A 21,082-nucleotide genomic window follows, 5' to 3' on the forward strand; every position below is an offset into this window, starting at 1 on the left:
TTTTAAATTATGAAATAGTTCATGTGTATAAAAATATAATGGAGAGTGGGGAGAGATGGATTGCAAGTTTGGGATTAGCAGATGCAAACTATTATATAGAGAATGGATGAAAAAGGTCCTACTTATAGCACAGGGAACTATATTCAGTATCCTGTGATAAACCATAATGGAAAAGAATATTAAAAAGAATGTATATATCTCTATAGCTGAATAACTTTGCTGTAAAGCAGAAATAACACAACATTGTAAATCGACTATACTTAAAAAAAGAATATAATGGATATATTAGATATAAAGAATAGTAAAGCCATTAAATGTGTACTAACCACATTAGAAGGGCTTCCCTGGTGGCTCAGTGGTAAAGAATCTGCCTGCAACGCAGGAGACATGGGTTCGATCCCTGGGTGGGGATAATCCCCTGGAGAAGGAAATAGCAACCCACTTCAGTATTTTTGCCTGGAAAATTTCATGGACAGAAGAGCCTGGAGGGCTATAGTCTATGGGGTCACAAAGAATTGGACATGACTGAGCGACTGAGCATGTACCACATAAGAAATTATATTTTTTCTTCAATAGTTTTAAGTTAAAATAACTTTGGATTAACAGTAGAGTTTCAAATATAGTACAAAGAGTCCCCCCCATATCTTTACCTGATTTCCTCTAACGTTAACATCTTACCCTGGTACATTTATTAAAACTAAGAAATCAGCATAGGTACAGTTCTATTAACCAAACTAGTGACTCCACTCAAATTTTACTAGCTTTTTCACTTACGCCCTTTTTCTTTCCTAGGATCCAATCCAGGATACCACATTGCAGTTAATAATTGTGTCTCTTTAGTTTCCTTCAGTCTGTAAAAATTGCTTGGTCTTTTCTTGTCTTTTATGATCTTGATGCTTTGGAAAAGTACTGGTCCAGTATTTTCTAAAATGGCTTTCAATTTGGGTTAGTCTGATATTTTTCTCATTATCCTGCTGTTATGCATGTGGAGGAAGAAAGCCACAGCAGTGACGTGCATGTCTCGTCACGTCATACCAGGTGGTGCACAGAATATCAAGATTTATCAGTGATGTAAAAGCTCAATCACTTGGTTAAAGAACTGTCTGCCAGGTTTCTCCACTATAAAATTACTAGTTCTTTCCCACATACTGCTCCTTAGAAGCAAGTTACTAAGTCTAGTTCACACTCAAGGTGAGGGGAAATTAAGTTCCACCTCCTATGGGGAGAAATAACAAGGAAGTTGTGAACCTGTGATAGATTTCTTACTTTTTTCTTTTTTACCAGAAATAAGAGTTTATTTAGGAGTGGCAGAGGAATGGTAAATAAGGACATGCAAACTATAGCAAACCAGAAACCAAGGAGAGGAATATTACTTTTCAAAAAAAAGGGAAGTTGGGAAAGGCTGCTTTGTATGAAAGTCCACTGAAGGTGTTGACCTTAAAAATAAAACAGCCGGTTATTTTACCAGAAAAATGGATTCATTCAGGAATAGCAGAGAATTGCAATTTGAGATAACTGCTATAGAACTACAGGCAATTCTGCCAGACTCCTTACATTTCAACTCCTCTTAATTTTATTATTACTACCAGTATTACCTACACTATCCACCAACCACTTCCTTATTCTTCACCCAGGAGTTAATTATGAATTTGTTATTGCCTTCTTGAAAGCTACAGGTATTTGTACAGCAGTTTCCTAGACTTGTCTGATTATCATAATGCCCTGGGGTGCTTGTTTAACAAGTTTCCCAGCCCCTCCTCCACAGTATGGTTCAGTTTGACTAGGATGTGGGCTTGGAAACAAGCTTTAAAGCGTCCCACGTGATTCTTATTATGAGACCAAGTCTGAGAAACCTTGACTTACACTATTTCTCCCTTCTCCCTGTTTTGCAATAGCTAAACATCGACTCAGAACGTATTCTTTATGTTTATAGCTTACTTGTTTATATAGTTTGTTTCCTCATTTCCCTTTTTCAAATTTAGGAAATTTGTATTTTCCCATCTTTCACAAAGTAAGGACATTTGAATGTAAATGACGCGAAATATTTCCAGTTGGGAAAGGGTAGGTGGTCTCCCCACTCTTTCCCTCTAGTTTTAGTCTCTTTTTCCCGTTTTCCCTTTTGTTGTTGGAGCCTCTATTGCTTTTGCAAAAAGGCCAGAAGTTTTTCTTTAGGAGTTTATCTCTGCTTATTTCTTCTAAGGCTGGGGTGTGGCGGGTGGGAGGGTGGGAGGGTAGGGAGATAGGGGGGTGGGCAACACTTAGTAAGGATGCCATTCATTTTTGTTATCCTATTTCTGTAATAATAATTTCAGTAACTATCATTTATTGATCACATAATATGCCAAATACCATATTTTATGTATTAGACTGAACTATGGGAAAAACATTTTTGTAGGTCAAAAGGATTGAATGTTGGTGATTTAATATGTTTCAGCCTAATACATTATCTTCTTTATTATTTTTTTTTTTACATTATCTTCTTTAATCCTCACAATACAGGGTTGGTGATAGTAAACCCATATTTACAGATGAGAAAACTGAAGATCAGAATAATTAGGTGACCTTTTGAAGTCACATATTTATAAATGGTAGAGCCAGGATTTGGATACAGGACTATCTGTTTCTGAAACCCATGTTTTTGAACACAATACTGCTTTAAAGAAAATGTTACAATGAAGATATGATAAAGCAGGCCTTGACACACTGTGTGTGGGAGTATAACTTAGTTCAATTTGGCTGAAAGCTATTTGACACTGCACCATGAGCCTTAAGAATTTTCATCCCTTTGCACCGAGTGCTGCTGCTGCTGCTAAGTCACTTCAGTCGTGTCCGACTCTGGGTGACCCCATAGACGGCAGCCACCAGGCTCCCCCGTCCCTGGGATTCTCCAGGCAAGAACACTGGAGTGGGTTGCCATTTCCTTCTCCAATGCATGAAAGTGAAAAGTGAAAGTAAAGTCGCTCAGTCGTGTCCTACCCTCAGCGACCCCATGGACTGCAGCCTTCCAGGCTCCTCCGTCCACGGGATTCTCCAGGCAGGAGTACCGGAGTGGGGTGCCATTGCCTTCTCCTTGCACCGAGTAACTCCAGTTTAAAAACATTATCTTAAGGAAATAATCAGAGATGAACACGAAGATTTATGTAAAAAATGCTCATCAAAGCATTCTATTTTTAATATTAAAAATTGGAACATTCTATTTTTAATATTAAAAACTGGTGGCCTAGTGATTAAGATTCTGGGCTTTTACTGCTGTGGCCTGGGTTCAGTCCCTGGTTGATGAACAGAGATGAACTGAGATTTCACAAGCTGCACAGCATGGTGAAAAAAAAAAAGGAAACCATGAGTGTTCAACAATAAGGAATTAAATTAAGATACAGCCACAAGATGGACAGGGGCAGTGGGAAAATGTTTGTGCTACAATGTCAAGTGAGACAAGCAGTATACAAAATTAAGTATGACCATATTTTTTTGTTAAAAAAATAAGTATAGAAAGACTCTGGAAAGAAATACAACTATACACTTTAATTTTTAAAAATCTTATAATAAAATATAATGTAAAAGATCTGAGTAAGTATATATATATTCAGTTATGCATATATATTCAGTTATGTATATATACATATATATGTATTGTTTTATATATATATTCATTTATATGTATAACTGAATCACTTTGCTGTACACCAGAAACTAAAACATTGCAAACCAACTATACTTCGATTTTTAAAAAATGATGTCTTTTGATGAACAGAAGTTTGACTTTTAACAATGTTAAATATATCAAACTTTTCTTCTATGGTTTGTGCTTCCTATGTTTTGTCTAAGAAATCCTTCCCCATACTAAGGTTATAGAAATGGTCTCTTATATTTTCTTGTAAAAAGTTGAAAAATTTTGCCTTGCACATCTAAGTCCTTAATGCATCCAGAATTGCAGCTCTCTTTTCTGTTCTTTTGTCACATTTGCCTATTCCTGTGCGTATTTCAAAATCTCTTAATTATTGCTTTATAATGCATCTTGATATAGGAAAGGGAAAGTTTCAATTCCCTCACATTCCATTAGTCTACTGATGGCAGATGAAATGATGGAAATGAGATCAGGGCCAAAGGCAGAACTTTGGGGAAAAGATTCAATATTTAATGCGTGTAGGGGAGTCAGCAAGGTGATTGCAAAAGAACAGTGAGCAAATGTGTAAAAGAAGTCAAGTAAGAACTAAAAAGCACCCATTGAATTTGGCAGAGTGCCAATTTGGAGTGGTAGGAGTAGGAAGTACTAGATTTTTACTGACTCAAATAATTATTGGACAGAAATATAATTATAATATATATATATATACCACTTAAAATAACAAAAATAATAAGATGCCCAGGAATAATTTTAAATAAAAGGTTTCTAAGACCTTTATGAAGAAAATAATGAAATTTTACTAAAAGATATTAAAGACTTAAATAAATAGACACCAGATTCATGAAGAGGAAGATCCAATATTGTAAATGTGTGAAGATGTCCTAAATTGATTTATGGATTCCAATTTCCATCAAAATTCTAGAAGAGTTTTTCATAGAACTTGACAAAATAATTCTAAACTTTGTATGGAAGAGGAATAGACTGAAAATAGCCAAAAAGACAAAGAAGATGAGTGAATCTGAACTTTCATATATCAAAATGCATTATAAAGCAATAATTAAGAGATTTTGAAATTGACACAGGAATCAGCAGTGTGACAATAGAACAGAAAAGAGAGCCTAGAAGATAGAAGTGGCATTGTAGATCAGCAGGGAAAGGATGGACTGTTTGATGAACAGCTTTGGAACAGTTGCTTATTTATATAGGAAAAAGAAAATGAAATGATATCACTACTTCATACCTCAAGCAAAAAACAATTCTGGATGGATTAAGGACCTAGATGTACAAGGCAAAATTTTGCAACTTTTTACAAGAAAATATAAGAGAATATTTCTGTAACCTTGGTATGAGGAAGTATTTCTTAAAACATAGGAAGCACAAACCATGAAAGAAAAGTTTGATGTATTTAACATTGTTAAGACAAACTTCTGTTCATCAAAAGACATAATTTTTTAAAAAATCGAAGTATAGTTGGTTTACAATGTTGTTTTAGTTTCTGGTGTACAGCAAAGTGATTCAGTTATATATAACTGAATATATCTATATAACTGAATATGTATATAACTGGATATATATATATATATAACAATATATATGTATAAATGGATATATATGTACTTTTTTAGATTATTTTCCATTATACTTTATTACAAGATATATAGCATAGTTCCCTGTGCTCTACAGTAGGACCTTGTTGTTTATCTATTTTATATATAGTAGTTTGTATCTGTTAATCCCAAAATCTTAACTATTCTCCCCCCCCACTTTTCCCCTTTGGTAACCGTATGTCTGTGAATCTGTTTCTGGTTTGTAAATAAGTTCATTTGAAACATGTTTTTTCAATTCTACATATATGTGGTATCATATGATATTTGTCTGACTTAGTACATAAAGTATAATAATCTCTAGGCCCATCCATGTTGCTGTGAATGGCATTATTTCATTTCATTCTTTTTTAATCACTGAGTAATATTCTATTGGGTGTGTATATGTGTATACACACACACACACACACACACATATATATATATATATATATATATGCTGCATCTTTATTCATTTATCTGTTGATGGAAATCTAGGTTGCTTCCATGTCTTGGCTGTTGTAAATACTGCTGCTCTGAACATTGGGGTGCAGGTGTCTTTGCAAATTAGAGTTTTCTCCAGATATTTGCCCATGAGTATGATTGCTGGATCATATGGTAACTCTATTTTTAGTTTTTTAAGGAACCACCATATTGTTTTCCATAGTGACTGCACCAGTTTACATTCCCATCAACATTGTAAGAGGGTTCCTTTTTTTCCACACCCTCTCCAGAATTTTATTTGTAGACTTTTTGATGATGGCCACTCTGACAGGTGTGAGGTGATACCTCAAGGTAGTTTTGATTTACGTTTCTTAATAACTAGTGATGTTGAGCATCTTTTCATGTGCCTGTTAGAGAAATGTCATCTTTGAAAAAATGTCAGTTTAGGTCTTCTGCCCATTTTTGGATTGAATTTTGTTGTTGTTGTTATTGAGTTGTATGAGCTATTTGTATATTTTGAAAATTAAGCCCTTGTTGGTTGCATCATTTGCAGAGTATTTTCTCCCATTCCATGGATTATCTTTTTAGGTAAATGGTTTCCTTTTCTCTGCAAAAGCTTTTAAGTTTGATTAGGTCCCATTTGTGTATTTTTGCTTTTATTTCTATTGTCTTGGGAGACTGATCTAAGAAAACATTGGTATGATTTATGTCAGAGAATATTTTGTCTATGGTCTCTTCTAGGAGTTTTATGGTGGCATGTACTTTTTTTTTTTTGGCTGCACCCCACAGCATGTGGGATCTTAGTTCCTCAACCAGGGATCAAACTCATGCCCCCTGCTTTGGAAGGCAGAGTCTTAACCACTGGACCACTGGGGAAGTCTGTGTCATATCTTATATTTAAATTTCTAAGCCATTTTTAGTTTATTTTTGTGTATGGTGTGACAGAATATTCTAACTTCATTGATAACTTCAAGGATAACTATCCCGAATATATATATATAAAGAATATGTAAAATGTGTGTGTATATATATATATAAAGAATATGTAATATATATATATATATATATATAGGATGTATGAAATGTATATTTAACTACCATATATCAATAAGAAAAAAACAAGCCACACAATAGAAAACTGACCAAAAGACATGAATAAGCATTTCACAGAAAAATAAGGAATGACAAACAATGAAAAGATGAACTAGTTCATCAGTAATCAGCGAAATTCAAAATTTAACCACAAAGAGATTCATTTTATACCCACCAAACTGACAAATGTTTAAAAAGTCTGATAATATCACCATAGTCAAGGAGGTTGTGCAATGGAAATCCAATTAATACAATCACTTTGGATATATTCTGACATTGAGTATATCTGAAAATGATCATGCTCTCTGACTCAGCAACTCTACTCCTAGCTATGAGCACTAGAAAAATTCTTGCATTGAAGTTCCAGAAAACATGTACAAGAGTTCAAGAGTGTTCATGACAGCAGTGATCTTAATAGCAAAAAGCTGGAAACAATTCAAATGTCCCTCAGCAGGATATTTGGCTTCATAAATTGCAGTATAATCATAAAATGGAAAACTACACATTGGTGAAAATGAATACTTACTACAGCTACAATATCAACATGGATAAATCCCACAAACACATCCTACAGAAAAGTCAGGTTCAAAAAAATTCATACAGAATGATTCCATGTATGTAAAACTCAGAACCATAGGTGAGAAAGCAATCAAGAAAAACAAAATTCCTGCAGGGCAGTTCTGTCTTGCGGGGAAGGAGAAGAGTGCAATGCAGAAGGGCATACAGAGGGCTTAAAAATCTCAGGCAGTGTTCTGTTTCTCAAGCTGATTGGTGGGTTACATGGGTATTCATTTTATTATTCTTTAAATCACATACATATATGATTTTATTATTCTTCACATATATGATTTAAATAATTAAATCATATGAATATATATGTATATATTGTTTTGTATTTGTGATATGTTTCAAAAAAATTTTAAGCTGGGACTTCCCTGGTAGTCCAGTGGCTAAGACTCTGCACTCCCAATGCAGGAGGCTGGGTTTCCATCCCTGATCAGGGAACTAGATCCCACATGCTGCTACTAAAAAAAAAAAAAAAAGATCCCACAAGCTGAAATAAAGATTGAAGATCTCATGTGCTGCAACTGAAATCTGGCACAGCCAAATAAATAAAAATACGTATTTAAAAAAAGTTTTAGGGTAAGAAATGATCATTGGAAGGCTGTGAAGGGAAGGAGAATAATAGTAATAACTAGAGGGAGAAATGGGATCATCATCAGATTTTTAAAAATACTTATAGCATGTTTATAGACTTTTTTCATTTATTCAACAAAAGTTTGTTGATACCATCTAGGTATAGGGTACTAGGCTGGGCCCTGGGGTATAGAGATACATTTATTTAATTATGTAGTTACTTCCTATTCTAAGAGCTGCTGCTGCTGCTGCTAAGTTGCTTCAATCGTGTCCGACTCTGTGCGACCCCATAGACGGCAGCCCACCAGGCTCCCCCGTCCCTGGGATTCTCCAGGCAAGAACACTGGAGTGGGTTGCCATTTCCTTCTCCAATGCATGAAAGTAAAAAGTGAAAGTGAAGTCGCTCAGTCTAGAAATCATTAATTGATTTATTCATTCAACAAATATTGAGTGAATACTCTGCCAGGCTGTGATCTCAGTGCTGGGAATATAGCATGGAACAAAATAAAATCCCTTTTTTTCCTGAGGGGAGAGAGACAATAAATAAATACTGTTGGCCCTCTACATCTGCGGGTGTTAAATCCATGGATTTAACCAACCATGGCTTGAAAATATTTGAGGGGAAAACTTTAGAGTTTCCAAAAGCAATACATGAACTTGGTACATGCTGGCAACTATTTACATAGCATTACATTGTACCAGGTATTACAAATGGGCTTCCCAGGTGGCTCAGCAGGTAAAGAATCCGCCTTCAATGCAGGAGCCAAAGAAGAGGTGGGCTCGATCCCTGGGTTGGGAAGATCTCCTGGAGGAAGAAATGGTAACCCACTCCAGTATTCTTGCCTGGAGAATCCCATGGACAGAGGAACCTGGCAGGCTACAGTCCATAAGGGTTGCAAAGAGTCGGACATGACTGAAGTGACTGAGCACACACACAGGTATTACAAATCATCTAGAGATGACTTAAAACATATGGAAGGATGTGCATAGGTTATATGCAATTAAAAGACTCGAGCATCCGGGGATTTTGGTGTTGGAGAGGTTGTCCTGGAATCAATCCCCTCCCCCAGGACTGAGGGATGACTGTATATGGAGGGTGGTGATAAGTACTATGAAAAAACTGAAGTCAAGTAAGGGTATAGAGAGTGTGTGTGGAGGGGAGTGAGTTGCTATTTTAGACAGAGTGTTCAGGGAAGGCCTTTCTGAGAGGGTGATATTTGAGCAGAGAACTTAATGAACTGAAAAGATAAATCATGTGGATATCTGGGGGAAGATCATCCCAGGCAGAGAGAACAGCAAGTACAAGGACACTGAGATAGTTGAGGTGCTTGGCGTGTTAAAGGAACAGCTAGGAGGCCATCTTGTCTGCTATAGTGTAAACACGGGGAGAGAGAGGAAGGGGATGAAGTCAGAGAGGTTTCCAGGTGTCAGATTATGTAAGTTCATGTGGCATGGGAAGCTGTTAGAAGGTTATAGGTATGGAGTGACATGATTTTTATTTTTATTTTTTAAAGGGATCTCTCAGGCTTTGGGCTTCCCTGATAGCTCAGTTGGTGAATCTGCCTGCAATGCAGGAGACCCCAGTTCAATTCCTGGGTTGGAAAGGAATCTTGGATTTCTGGAGAATGGAAAGGCTACCCATTCCAGTATTCTGGCCTGGAGAATTCCATGGACTGTATAGTCCATGGGGTTGCAAAGAGTCGAACCTGACTGAGCAACTTTCACTTTCACTTTCACTTTAAGCTTTGTGGTAAATATTAGGGGACAATGGCAGAAGCAGGGAGACTAGTTAGTAGGCAGTTGTAGTAATCCAGGCAAGAGATGATGGTAGCTTGGATGAGGTTGGTAGGAATGGAGATGGTGAGAAAGGATTAGAGTGGGGATGTGTTCTGAAGATAGAACCAACAGGATTTGCTGATGGATTGGATGTGAGGTATGAAAGAAAGAAGTCAGGAGTGACTCCCAGGCCTAAGAGACTGGAAGGCTGGAGATCCTATTTAGTGAAGTGGAGAACACTAAGGTAAAAGAAGGTTTGGAGGGGAAAATAGAGTTCCATTTTTGACATATTAGTCTTCTCTAGTGGCTCAGATGGTAAAGAGTCTGCCTTCAATGAGGGAGACCTGGGTTTGATCCCTGGGTCAGGAAGATCCCCTGGAGAAGGGAATGGCTACCCATTCTAGTATTCTTGCCTGAAAAATCCCATGGATGGAGGAGCCTGCCGGGCCCCAATCCATGGGGTCGGACACAACTGAGCAACTAACACCCTTTGACATATTAGGTTGAGATGCCATTAATTTTTAAATTTAACTTCTGTATTTATTTCTTTTTTCATTAGGGGATAATTGCTGTACAGTGTTGTGTTGCTTTCCGCCATACAACAATGCGCTTTAGTCATAATTATATATATGTGTGTATATATATATGTATATATATATATATATATATATATATAATCCCAGAGAAGGCAATGGCAACCCACTCCAGTACTCTTGCCTAGAAAATCCCATGGACAGAGGAGCCTGGTAGGCAGCAGTCCATGGGGTCGCGAAGAGTCGGACATGACTGAGCAACTTCCCTTTCACTTTAAACTTTCATGCATTGGAGAAGGAAATGGCAGCCCACTCCAGTGTTCTTGCCTGGAGAATCCCAGGGACTGGGGAGCCTGATTGGGCTGCCATCTATGGGGTCGCACAGAGTCGGCTGAAGCGACTTAGCAGCGTATATAGTCCCACCCCTCTTGAGCCTCCCTCCCCAGTGAGATGCCATTTAGACACCCAAGTGGAGATGAATAAGAAATTGGCTCTATGAGTCTGGGGTTGAAGGGAGTGGTTGGGGCTAGAGATATGCATCTGGGAATCATCACTATGTAGATGGTATTTAAAGCCATAGAGTTAGGAGAGATTGATGCCTGAGAATTGAATGCAAAGAAGAGAAGTGGTTAAAGGACTGAATCTTGAGGTCCTCTGACAATAGAGAGTCCAGGAAGATGCAGAGGACTCATTAAAGGAAGTCAAGAAGGAACAGACTGTGAAGTAAAAAGAAAACTAGGAGGTGGGAGTACAATTTCTAGAAGCCAAGTGAAAAGAATTTTAAAAAGGAAGTCATCTAGAGATTATCATAATACATAATGCAGGTCAGACAGAGAAAAATGAATATCATGATATCACTTATATGTGGAATCTAAAAAATTGATGCAAACAAACTTACTCACAAAACAGAAATAGACTCACGGACAGAGAAAGCAGATTTATAGTTACCAAAAGGGAAAGAGGGCGAGGGATAAATTAGGAGTTTGAGATTAGCAGATACAGACTACAATGTATAAAATAGATAAACAACAAAGACGTATAGCACAGTAAATTATATTCAGTATCTTATAATAAGCCATAATGGGAAATAATAAGAAAAAGAGTATGTGTATATATATATGTATATATACACATTGCTGTATAGTAGAAACTAACACAACATTGTGAATCAACTATACTTCAGTTAGAAAAAAAGGAAGTCATGATCAACTATATAAAATGCTGCTCAGAGGTCCAGTAAGATGCTGTCTGAGAACTGAGGAAAAATGGATTTGAATAAATGAAGGTAACTGTATTATTGACAAGAACCGTTTCCATGCAGCAGTGGTAGTGAAAGCCTAGTTAAAGTTGTTTTAAGAGAGAAGTGGCAACAGTGAGTAATAGACACTTGAGTTTTGCTATTAAGGGGAGCAGAGAAGGGAGATAGTATCTCAAGGGGGATGTGAGGATCTAGAAGTCATATATGTGTGTGTATGTGTTAGATGAGAGGTATACTTTTTAAAAAATACATTGATTTTTGGCTTCTCTGAGTCTTTGTTGCTATTCATGGGCGGCAAGCAGGGGCTACTCTCTAGTTGTGGTGTGCAGGCTTCTCATTGCGTTGACTTCTCCTGTGGCTGGAGCCCGTGCTTCAGTAGTTGTGGTGCCCAGGCTTAGTTGCCCCCTGGCATGTGGAATCTTCCCAGACCAGGGATCAAACCTATGTCCCCTGCAGTGGCAGGTGGATTCCTAACCACTGGCAAGTCTGAAAGGTATACTTTCTTTTTACACTTAATATATTGTGAATGTATCTCACTCTCTCTCTCTCCACACACATACACACACCTCATTCATATTTTTTTTTTTGGCTGTGCCACACAGCCATTCTTTTTTAATTGAAGTTTTCATTGAGGTAAATGTAAAAAATAACAGTGATCTCTTGTACAGTTTGCTAAACTAGTATGGTATCACAACCAGGGTATTGACAGTAATACAACCCACTAATCATTTTCAGATTTCTCCAGTTTTCCTCATTATTTTTTAATAACCTATTGATAGACATTTAATTTTCCAATTTTTTGCTCGAGTCTCTTGGACTCTATTCCATTCTGTTTAATCTTCTTGTTTATTTCTAGACCACCATAAAACTTTTAATTACTATGCACTTAATTTTATCTGAGGGGTCAAATGACCTTATTATTCATCCTTCAAATTATTTTCTTTGGCTACTGTGGAGCATTGATGGCTTCCAATGATCCTCTCCTCCTAGTATTCATGCGTTTGTATAATCCCCTCCTCTTGAGCGTGGCCTGGACCTTGTGACTTAACAGAGTACAGCAAAGGTGATGGGATGTTGCTTCCAGGACTGAAATACAAAAGGCATGACTTGCGTCTTGCTGGCACTGTCTTGCTTGCTTGCTTTGAGGAAGCCAGCTGCCATGTTGTGAGCTTCCCAGCAGAGAGGCCAAAATGGCAAGTAACTGAGACCCTCAGTCCAACAGCCCACAAGGAACTGAATCCTGCTAACAACCACAGAGTGAACGTGAAAGTAGATCTTGAGATGAAGACAGTCCTGGCTGACACTTTGATCAAAGCCTTGTGAGAGACCCTGAGCTGTAGAACTTAGGTAAGCAGTGCCCAGTTTCCTGACCCATGAGAAATGGTGAGAGGATAAATGTACAGTTTAGGGATTTTTTCTTTTTTTTTAACTTAATTTTTTTTGCTTTCTTTGTTTTTAAATATATGGTTTTGTTTTAACTTCTTAATTTGAGGTAAGTATAGATTCACAGACAGTTGTTAAAAAAAAAAAAAAAGTAATACAGAGATCCCAACACCCTTCACGCAGTTTCTCCCAGTGGTAACATGTTGCATAACTATGGTGTACTGCACAACCAGGAAACTGACATAGATCCATAAACCTTATCATAGTGCACCAGCTTTCCGTATGCTCATCTGGGCATGTGTTTGTATGTGTGTTTAGTTCTATGCAATTTTATCACATGTATTTTACAGTTACCAATCTGTTTTTATTTTATTGAGGTATACTTGATTTACAATGTTCTGTTCCTGTCTGCTGTACAGCAAAGTGATTCAGATATACACATATATGTTCTTTTTTATATTCTTTTCCATTATGGTTTATTGCAGGGTACTGAATATAGTTCCCTGTGTTATACAGTAGGACTTGCTGTTTATCCATCCTGTATAAACTAGTTTGTATCTGCTAGTTTGGGATTAGCAAATGCAAACCAATGCTTTCTTTTTTTAATTATCTTTTAATTGGAGTATAATTGCTTAACAGTGTTGTGTTAGTTTCTGCTGTACAACAGTGTGAATCACCCATAAGTATACATATATTCCCCTCCCTTCTGAGCCTTCCTCCCCACTCCCCCATCCAGCCCCTCTATGTCCTTGCAGAGCACAGGGCTGAGATCCCTGTGTTATGCAGCAGTTTCCCACTAGCTGTTGTACATGTGGTAGTGTATATGTCAATGCTGTTCTCTCAGTTTGTCCCGCCCTCTCCTTCCCCCACTCACACGTGTAGTTTTGTGCCACTACCACCACTGTCAAAATATAGAGCAGTTCCAGCTCAAGACGGCTCATGCTACCCTCCCCCCACTTTTTTTTCTTTTTTTTTTGGCTGTGCTGGGTCTTCATTGCTCCGAGGGCTTTTCTTTAGTTGTGGGGATCAGGGGCTACTCTATTGTTGCAGTGAGTTGGCTTCTCATTGCTGTGGCTTCTCTTGTTGTGGAGCAAGAACTCTAGGATGCTTGGACTTCAGTGGTTGCCGCTCTTGGGCTCTAGAGCACAGGCTCAGTAGTTGTGGCGCTCAGACTTAAGTTGCTCCGCTGCATGTGGGATCTTCCTAGATCAGGGATCGAACCTGTGTCTCCTGCATTGGCAGGCAGATTCTTTACCACTGAGCCACCAGGGAAGCCCTCATGCTACCCCTTTATAGTCCCTGAGCATAGAACTTTGAAGTTAGCAACATTTTTTTTCTTTCAGTACTTTAAAGATGTTGCTCTGCTGAATGCTGGTTTACATCTAGTTTATATTTCTCATGAGAAACCTGTTGTCATTTTTATCTTTATTTCTCTGTACATATATTTTTTCCTCTGGCTGCTTTTAAGATTTTTTCTTTATCACCATTTGTAAACAATGTCATTATGATGTGCTGTGGTGTGTATGTGTGTGTATTTTAAATAATGGTAAATATACATAAAATTTGCTGTTTTAACCATTTTAAGTGTATAGTTGAGTGGCATTAACTACATTCACAATGTTGTGCTTCCATCACTACTATTTCTGACACCCTTTATCACCCAAACAGAAACTTTGTACCCATTCAGCAATAACTCCCTATTCCCTCTTGCCCCTAGCCCCTAGTTACCTCTATTCTACTTTTTGACTCTGTGAATTTAACTACTCTAAGTATTTCATATGAATGGAATCATACAGTATTTTTCCAGTTTTGACTGGCTTCTCTCACTTGGCATAATGTCTTCAAGATTCATCCATGTTGTAGCATGTATCAGAACTTCATTCTTTTCTTGTGGTTGAAAAATATTCCATTGTATGTATATATCACATATTACTTACTAACCATTCTTCTACTGATGGACACGTGGTTTGTTTCCACGTTTTGGCTATTGTGAATAATGCTGTGAATAATACTTGTGTACAAGTTATCTATTTCAGTCCTTGTTTCCAATTCATTTGAGTGTATACCTAGGAATGGAATTTCTGGATCATATGGTAATTCTATGTTTAACTTTTCGAGGAACTGCCAAACTATTTTCCATAGCAGCTGCACAATTTTGCACTCCCACCAGCAATGCATGAGGGTTCTAATTTCTCCACATTTTCAACCATGCTTGTTAGTTTCATATATATATATATATATATATATATATATATATATATATATATATATTAGCCTTCCTAATGGATGTGAAGTAGTATCTCATTGTTATTTGGATTTTAATTTCTCTTGTGGGTAGTGCTGTTGAGCAAAATCTCATGTGTTTGTTGGCCATTTTTATATATTCTTTAGAGAAATGCCTATTTGAGTCCTTTACCAATTTTTGAATTTGCTGTTGTTGTTATTAGCTTCTAAGGGTTTTATAGTTTAGGTATTTGATCCATTTTGAGTTACTTTTTGTATATAGTGTAAGGTAAGGGTCTAACGTCATTCTTTTGTATGTGAATAACCAGTTGTTCCATCAAACTTCAGCTGAGGATGGAGAACAGGGGAGTGGCCACCCCTGAAGTCATCTTCCCAGGGAGGAACCAGCTCTGGGAGAAAACCAACACTATTTCTTAATGAGACTGTCCTTTCCCAATAAATGGTCTTGGCATCCTTGTCAAAAATCAACTGATCATATATGTGAGGGGTTTGGGGGGGCTCTCTACTCTGTTCCATTGGTCTATGTCTGTCCTTACACAGTGCCACAATGTTTTGATTCCTGTATAGCTTTGTAGTGAATTTTGAAACCAGGAAGTGTGAGACCTCCAGGTTTGTTAATTTTCAAGATTATTTTCACTCTTTGGGAGTTCCTTGAGATTTAATGAGAGACTTTATTTTGGGGGGCTCCAAAATCACTGCAGATGGTGACTGCAGCCATGAAATTAAAAAATGCTTGCTCCTTGGAAGAAAAGCTATGACCAACTTAGACAGCATATTAAGGCCCATCTAGTCAAAGCTATGGTTTTTCAGTAGTCATGTATGGATGTGAGAGTTGGACTATAAAGAAAGCTGAGCACCAAAGAATTGATGCTTTTGAAGTGTGGTGTTGGAGGAGACTCTTGAGAGTCTGTTGGACTGCAAGGAGATCAAACTAGTCAATCTTAAAGGAAATCAGTCCTGAATATTCATTGGAAGGACTGATGCTGAAGCTGAAGCTCCGATACTTTGACCACCTGATGCGAAGAACTGACTCATTGGAAAAGACCTTGTTGCTGGGAAAGATTGAAGACAGGAGGAGAAGGGGACGACAGAGGATGAGATGGTTGAATGGCATCACTGATGCGATAGACATGAGTTTGAGTAAGCTCTGGGAGTTGGTGATGGACAGGGAAGCCTGGTGTGCTGCAGTCCATGGGATCACAAAGAGTCAGACATGACTAAGTGACTGAACTGTACTGACATTCAATATGAATTTCACTATTTAATTCAATATGAATTTCAGGGTGACTTTTTCTATTCTATTCAATATGAACTTCAGGGTGAGGTTTTTTTTTTATTTCTGCAAAATCTCCACTGGTATTTTCTTTTGTTGTTTGTTTGTTTTTTGACTGTGTGGCATGCAGGATCTTAGTTCCCTGACCAGGGATCAAACCCACACCCCTTGTAGTGGAAACTGGGAGTCTCAGCCACTGGACCACCAGGAAAGTACTTCCACTGGCATTTTGATAGAGATTAAATTGACCTGTAGATTGCATTGGGGAGTATTGTTGTCCTAACCATACTGGATGCCAGATGTGAAATTTACCTTGTTCAGTGCTGGATGTTCTTATACTACTATAGTTAAGTGAGTGAGTTAAGTGAAGTCGCTCAGTCGTGTCTGACTATTTGCGACCCCATGGGCTGTAGCCTACCAGGCTCCTCTGTCCATGGGATTTACCAGGCAATAGTCCTAGAGTGGATTGCCATTTCCTTCTCCAGGGGACCTTCCCAACCCAGGGATCGAACCCAGGTCTCCCACATTGTAGACAGACGCTTTACCGTCTGAGCCACCAGGGGTTTTATAGATGTGCTTAAAGTCTTGTTCTGGGAAGTTCAGTTCAGTTCAGTCGCTCAGTTGTGTCCGACTCTTTGCCACCCCATAAATCACAGCACGCCAGGCCTCCTTGTCCATCACCAATTCCTGGAGTTTACCCAAACTCATGTCCATTGAGTCGGTGATGCCATCCAGCCATCTCATCCTCTATCATCCCCTTCTCCTCCTGCCCCCAATCCCTCCCAACATCAGGGTCTTTTCCAATGAGTCAACTCTTTGCATGAGGTGGCCAAAGTATTGGAGTTTCAGCTTCAGTGTCAGTCCTTCCAATGAACACCCAGGACTGATCTCCTTTAGAATGAACTGGTTGGATCCCCTTGCAGTTCAAGGGACTCTCAAGAGTCTTCTCCAACACCACAGTTCAAAAGCATCAATTCTTTGGTGTTCAGCTTTCTTCACACATCAACTCTCACATCCATACATGATCACTGGAAAAACCATAGCCTTGACTAGACGGACCTTTGTTGGCAAAGTAATGTCTCTGCTTTTGAATATGCTATCTAGGTTGGACATAACTTTCCTTCCACGGAGTAAGTGTCTTTTAATTTCATGGCTGCAGTCACCATCTGCAGTGATTTTGGAGCCCAGAAAAATAAAGTCTGACACTGTTTCCACTGTTTCCCCATCTATTTTCCATGAAGTGATGGGACCAGATGCCATGATCTTCATTTTCTGAATGTTGAGCTTTAAGCCAACGTTTTCACTCTCCTCTTTCACTTTCATCAAGAGGCTTTTTAATTCCTCTTCACTTTCTGCCATAAGGGTGGTGTCATCTGCATATCTGAGGTTATTGATATTTCTCCCGGCAATCTTGATTCCAGTTTGTGCTTCTTCCAGCCCAGCATTTCTCATGATATACTCTGCATATAAGTTACATAACCAGGGTGACAATATACAGCCTTGACGTACTCCTTTTCCTATTTGGAACCAGTCTGTTGTTCCATGTCCAGTTCTAACTCTTGCTTCCTGACCTGCATATAGGTTTCTCAAGAGGCAGGTCAGGTGGTCTGCTATTCCCATCTCTTTCAGAATTTTCCACAGTTTATTGTGATCCACACAGGCAAAGGCTTTGGCATAGTCCATAAAGCAGAAATAGATGTTTTTCTGGAATTCTCATGCTTTTTCTATGATCCAATGGATGTTGGCAATTTGATCTCTGGTTACTCTGCCTTTTCTAAATCCAGCTTGAACATCAGGAAGTTCATGGTTCACGTATTGTTGAAGCCTGGCTTGGAGAATTTTCAGCATTACTTTACTAGCGTGTGAGATGAGTGCAATTGTGTGGAAGTTTGAGCATTCCTTGGCATTGCCTTTCTTTGGGATTGGAATGAAAACGGACCTTTTCCAGTCCTGTGGCCACTGCTGAGTTTTCCAAATTTGCTGGCATATTGAGTGCAGCACTTTCACAGCATCATCTTTCAGGATTTGAAATTGCTCCACTGGAATTCCATCACCTCCACTAGCTTTGTTTGTAGTGATGCTTCCTAAAGCCCACTTGACTTCACATTCCAGGATGTCTGGCTCTAGGTAGTGATCCACCATCGTGATTATCTGGGTCATGAAGATATGTTTTGTACAGTTCTGTGTATTCTTGACACCTCTTCTTAATATCTTCTGCTTCTGTTAGGTCCATACCATTTCTGTCCTTTATCGAGTCCATCTTTGCATGAGATGTTCCCTTGGTATCTCTAATTTTCTTGAAGAGATCTCTAGTCTTCCCCATTCTGTTGTTTTCCTCTATTTCTTTGCATTGATCACTGAGGAAGGCTTTCTTATCTCTCCTTGTTATTCTTTGGAACTCTGCATTCAGATGCTTATATCTTTCCTTTTCTCCTTTGCTTTTTGCTTCTCTTCTTTTCACAGCTATTTGTAAGGCCTCCTCAGACAGCCATTTTGCTTTTTTGCATTTCTTTTCCATGGGGATGGTCTTGATCCCTGTCTCCTGTACAATGTCATGAACCTCCATCCATAGTTCATCAGGCACTCTGTCTGTCAGATCTAGTCCCTTAAATCTATTTCTCACTTCCACTGTATAATCATAAGGGATTTGATTTAGGTCATACCTGAATGGTCTAGTGGTTTTCCTTGCTTTCTTCAATTTCAGTCTGAATTTGGCAATAAGGAGTTCATGATCTGAGCCACAGTCAGCTCCTGGTCTTGTTTTTGCTGACTGTATAGAGCTTCTCCATCTTTGGCTGCAAAGAATATAATCAATCTGATTTCTGTGTTGACCATCTGGTGATGTTCATGTGTAGAGTCTTCTCTTGTGTTCTTGGAAGAGGGTGTTTGCTATGACCAGTGTGTTCTCTTGGCAAAGCTCTATTAGCATTTGCCCTGCTTCATTCTGTGTTCCAAGGCCAAATTTGCCTGTTACTCCAGGTGTTTCTTGACTTCCTACTTTTGCATTCCAGTCCCCTATAATGAAAAGGACATCTTTTTTGGGTGTTAGTTCTAAAAGGTCTTGTAGGTCTTCATAGAACTGTTAGGTAGAATAGGGAAAAGGAGCCCAAAATGGTGGTGGCTAAAAGACAAGGAAGGGAAAAGCCCGCGAAAAAAGAACAAAGGAAGGTCTGAGGACCGGAGTGAGGACCTCAGGTAAAACAAACAACACTCCTGGTTGGCCCAATTTACATAGGACAGGCCCAGGGAGAGAAAAACATATAAAAAGAGGAGCCAAAGCTAGCTCTCTCTGTCTCTCTCCCCCACGTGCTGGGGCGCTCTTCTCTTTGCATCTTTGGATTGACGTGCCCTCACGCCTCGAAGATGGGTTTTCCTGATATCTTCTATATAAAATAGAGCTGTAAGTAACACTGAGCTGTAACACTGATTTGTCTAAGAGCTATAACACGGTCCGTTTGAGTCATGAGAGCTATAACACGGTCTGTCCAAGACCCAAGAGCTGTGACATGCCTAGAGGGCTTTAATGTCTGTCACTCCAAATTTTTGTTGTGATGAGACAAAAACAGAGTCGTCTGACATCTAGGTGCTATGACTCGGGTTTAACCTCCACGCGGAAGAGGCCAAGCACAGCAGGAGTCCAACTCAGCGAAGCTCCTGTGGTACACGCTGAACGCAAAGAAAACCCAGCGCAGGGGAAGGCCCATCATGCTGGAAACGGGGACAGCGAAAAATGAACTCAGCAGAAAGCTCACGCGGCTCAGTCTCAGATTCTAGAAGACCTCCGGTTAAGGTAGGAGGTCCTCGCTCCTATGGCTGGAGGGACATGCCTAACAAAATCTTAATTCCTTTACAATCTTTCGTTTCTTGTTTCCTCGAACCTCTCGTGAACAGGCGGGCAGCAGTGGGCACAATTGAGGGACTCTGGAGAGGCTACTCCTCAGCATGTCCTAAAGGCGCTATCTGCTGAGCCCCAGTAGCTGTTACACAAGCCGGTGGGGGTTCTTCTGTCCTTACTTTTCTTTGTGCCAAGGATCAGACCAATGAAAACTGTGAGCACCGGTCAGATATTCAGCAAAATTTCCCACACACTATGAAGGGGATCCCTTGGCATGTTTTTCCCACTGCTTTTTTTTCCTCCTGTCCTTCAGCTCTCTTTCCCAGGACTTGAGCCCTACCAAAACCCAGGATGCCCGGCTTCAGGACCTAATGAAGCTCAGGCTCTGATGTTTCATTGCAAAAATTCAGTTTGAGACAAAGCGATAGGTAAAGAGTTGGACTTGTTAAGATTCAGAGAGAAGCGCCCACTCTACAGGGTACTGGCCATGGAATGCGGCCTGGCTAGGTTTTGCGAGGGGGATGAATTCATATGCTAATGAGTGGGAAGATCATCCCAGCCATTGGGGAACCACCCACACTCCTCCATCTTTTGACAGTGCCTTGAAGCTGTCTTGCCACCTCTGGGTGTGTCTGTTGGCTTATAGATTGGGGATTAAGGTTTACTTGAATTTGACCTGTCATCTTGGACCCAGTTGATTTTAATTGGTTTACGTTATACCCTTGTGTTATGTCATTCTTTCAAAGGTTGTGCTCTGCCCCCCTTCCTTCCTGTTTCATGCTCTTTTCCTGAGCCCCATCCAGGCCCACAAGGTTGCCTCTACAATCTTCTGGAGCTGGCCTTGGGAGGGAAATACTGTGTAATATCCAACCCCCTAATCCTACCCAGTACTGGTCACA

At 39.2% G+C, this 21,082-nt stretch overlaps 1 protein-coding gene across 1 annotated transcript in view; it reads left to right on the forward strand.

The window, feature by feature from the left end:
- TAF1 (TATA-box binding protein associated factor 1) overlaps window positions 1-20,755 on the forward strand; it is a 107,515-nt gene extending 86,760 nt beyond the window's left edge. The window contains exon 39 of the mRNA XM_025276720.2: window positions 19,932-20,755. Within this exon, the coding sequence (XP_025132505.1) occupies window positions 19,932-20,082 (151 nt within the window). The 3' untranslated portion in view covers window positions 20,083-20,755. The remainder of the gene's footprint in view (window positions 1-19,931) is intronic.
- The last annotated feature ends 327 nt before the right edge of the window (window positions 20,756-21,082 follow it).

Source organism: Bubalus bubalis, chromosome X, assembly GCF_019923935.1.
Source record: "Bubalus bubalis isolate 160015118507 breed Murrah chromosome X, NDDB_SH_1, whole genome shotgun sequence".
In the NCBI taxonomy this organism is placed as follows: Eukaryota; Metazoa; Chordata; class Mammalia; order Artiodactyla; family Bovidae; genus Bubalus; species Bubalus bubalis.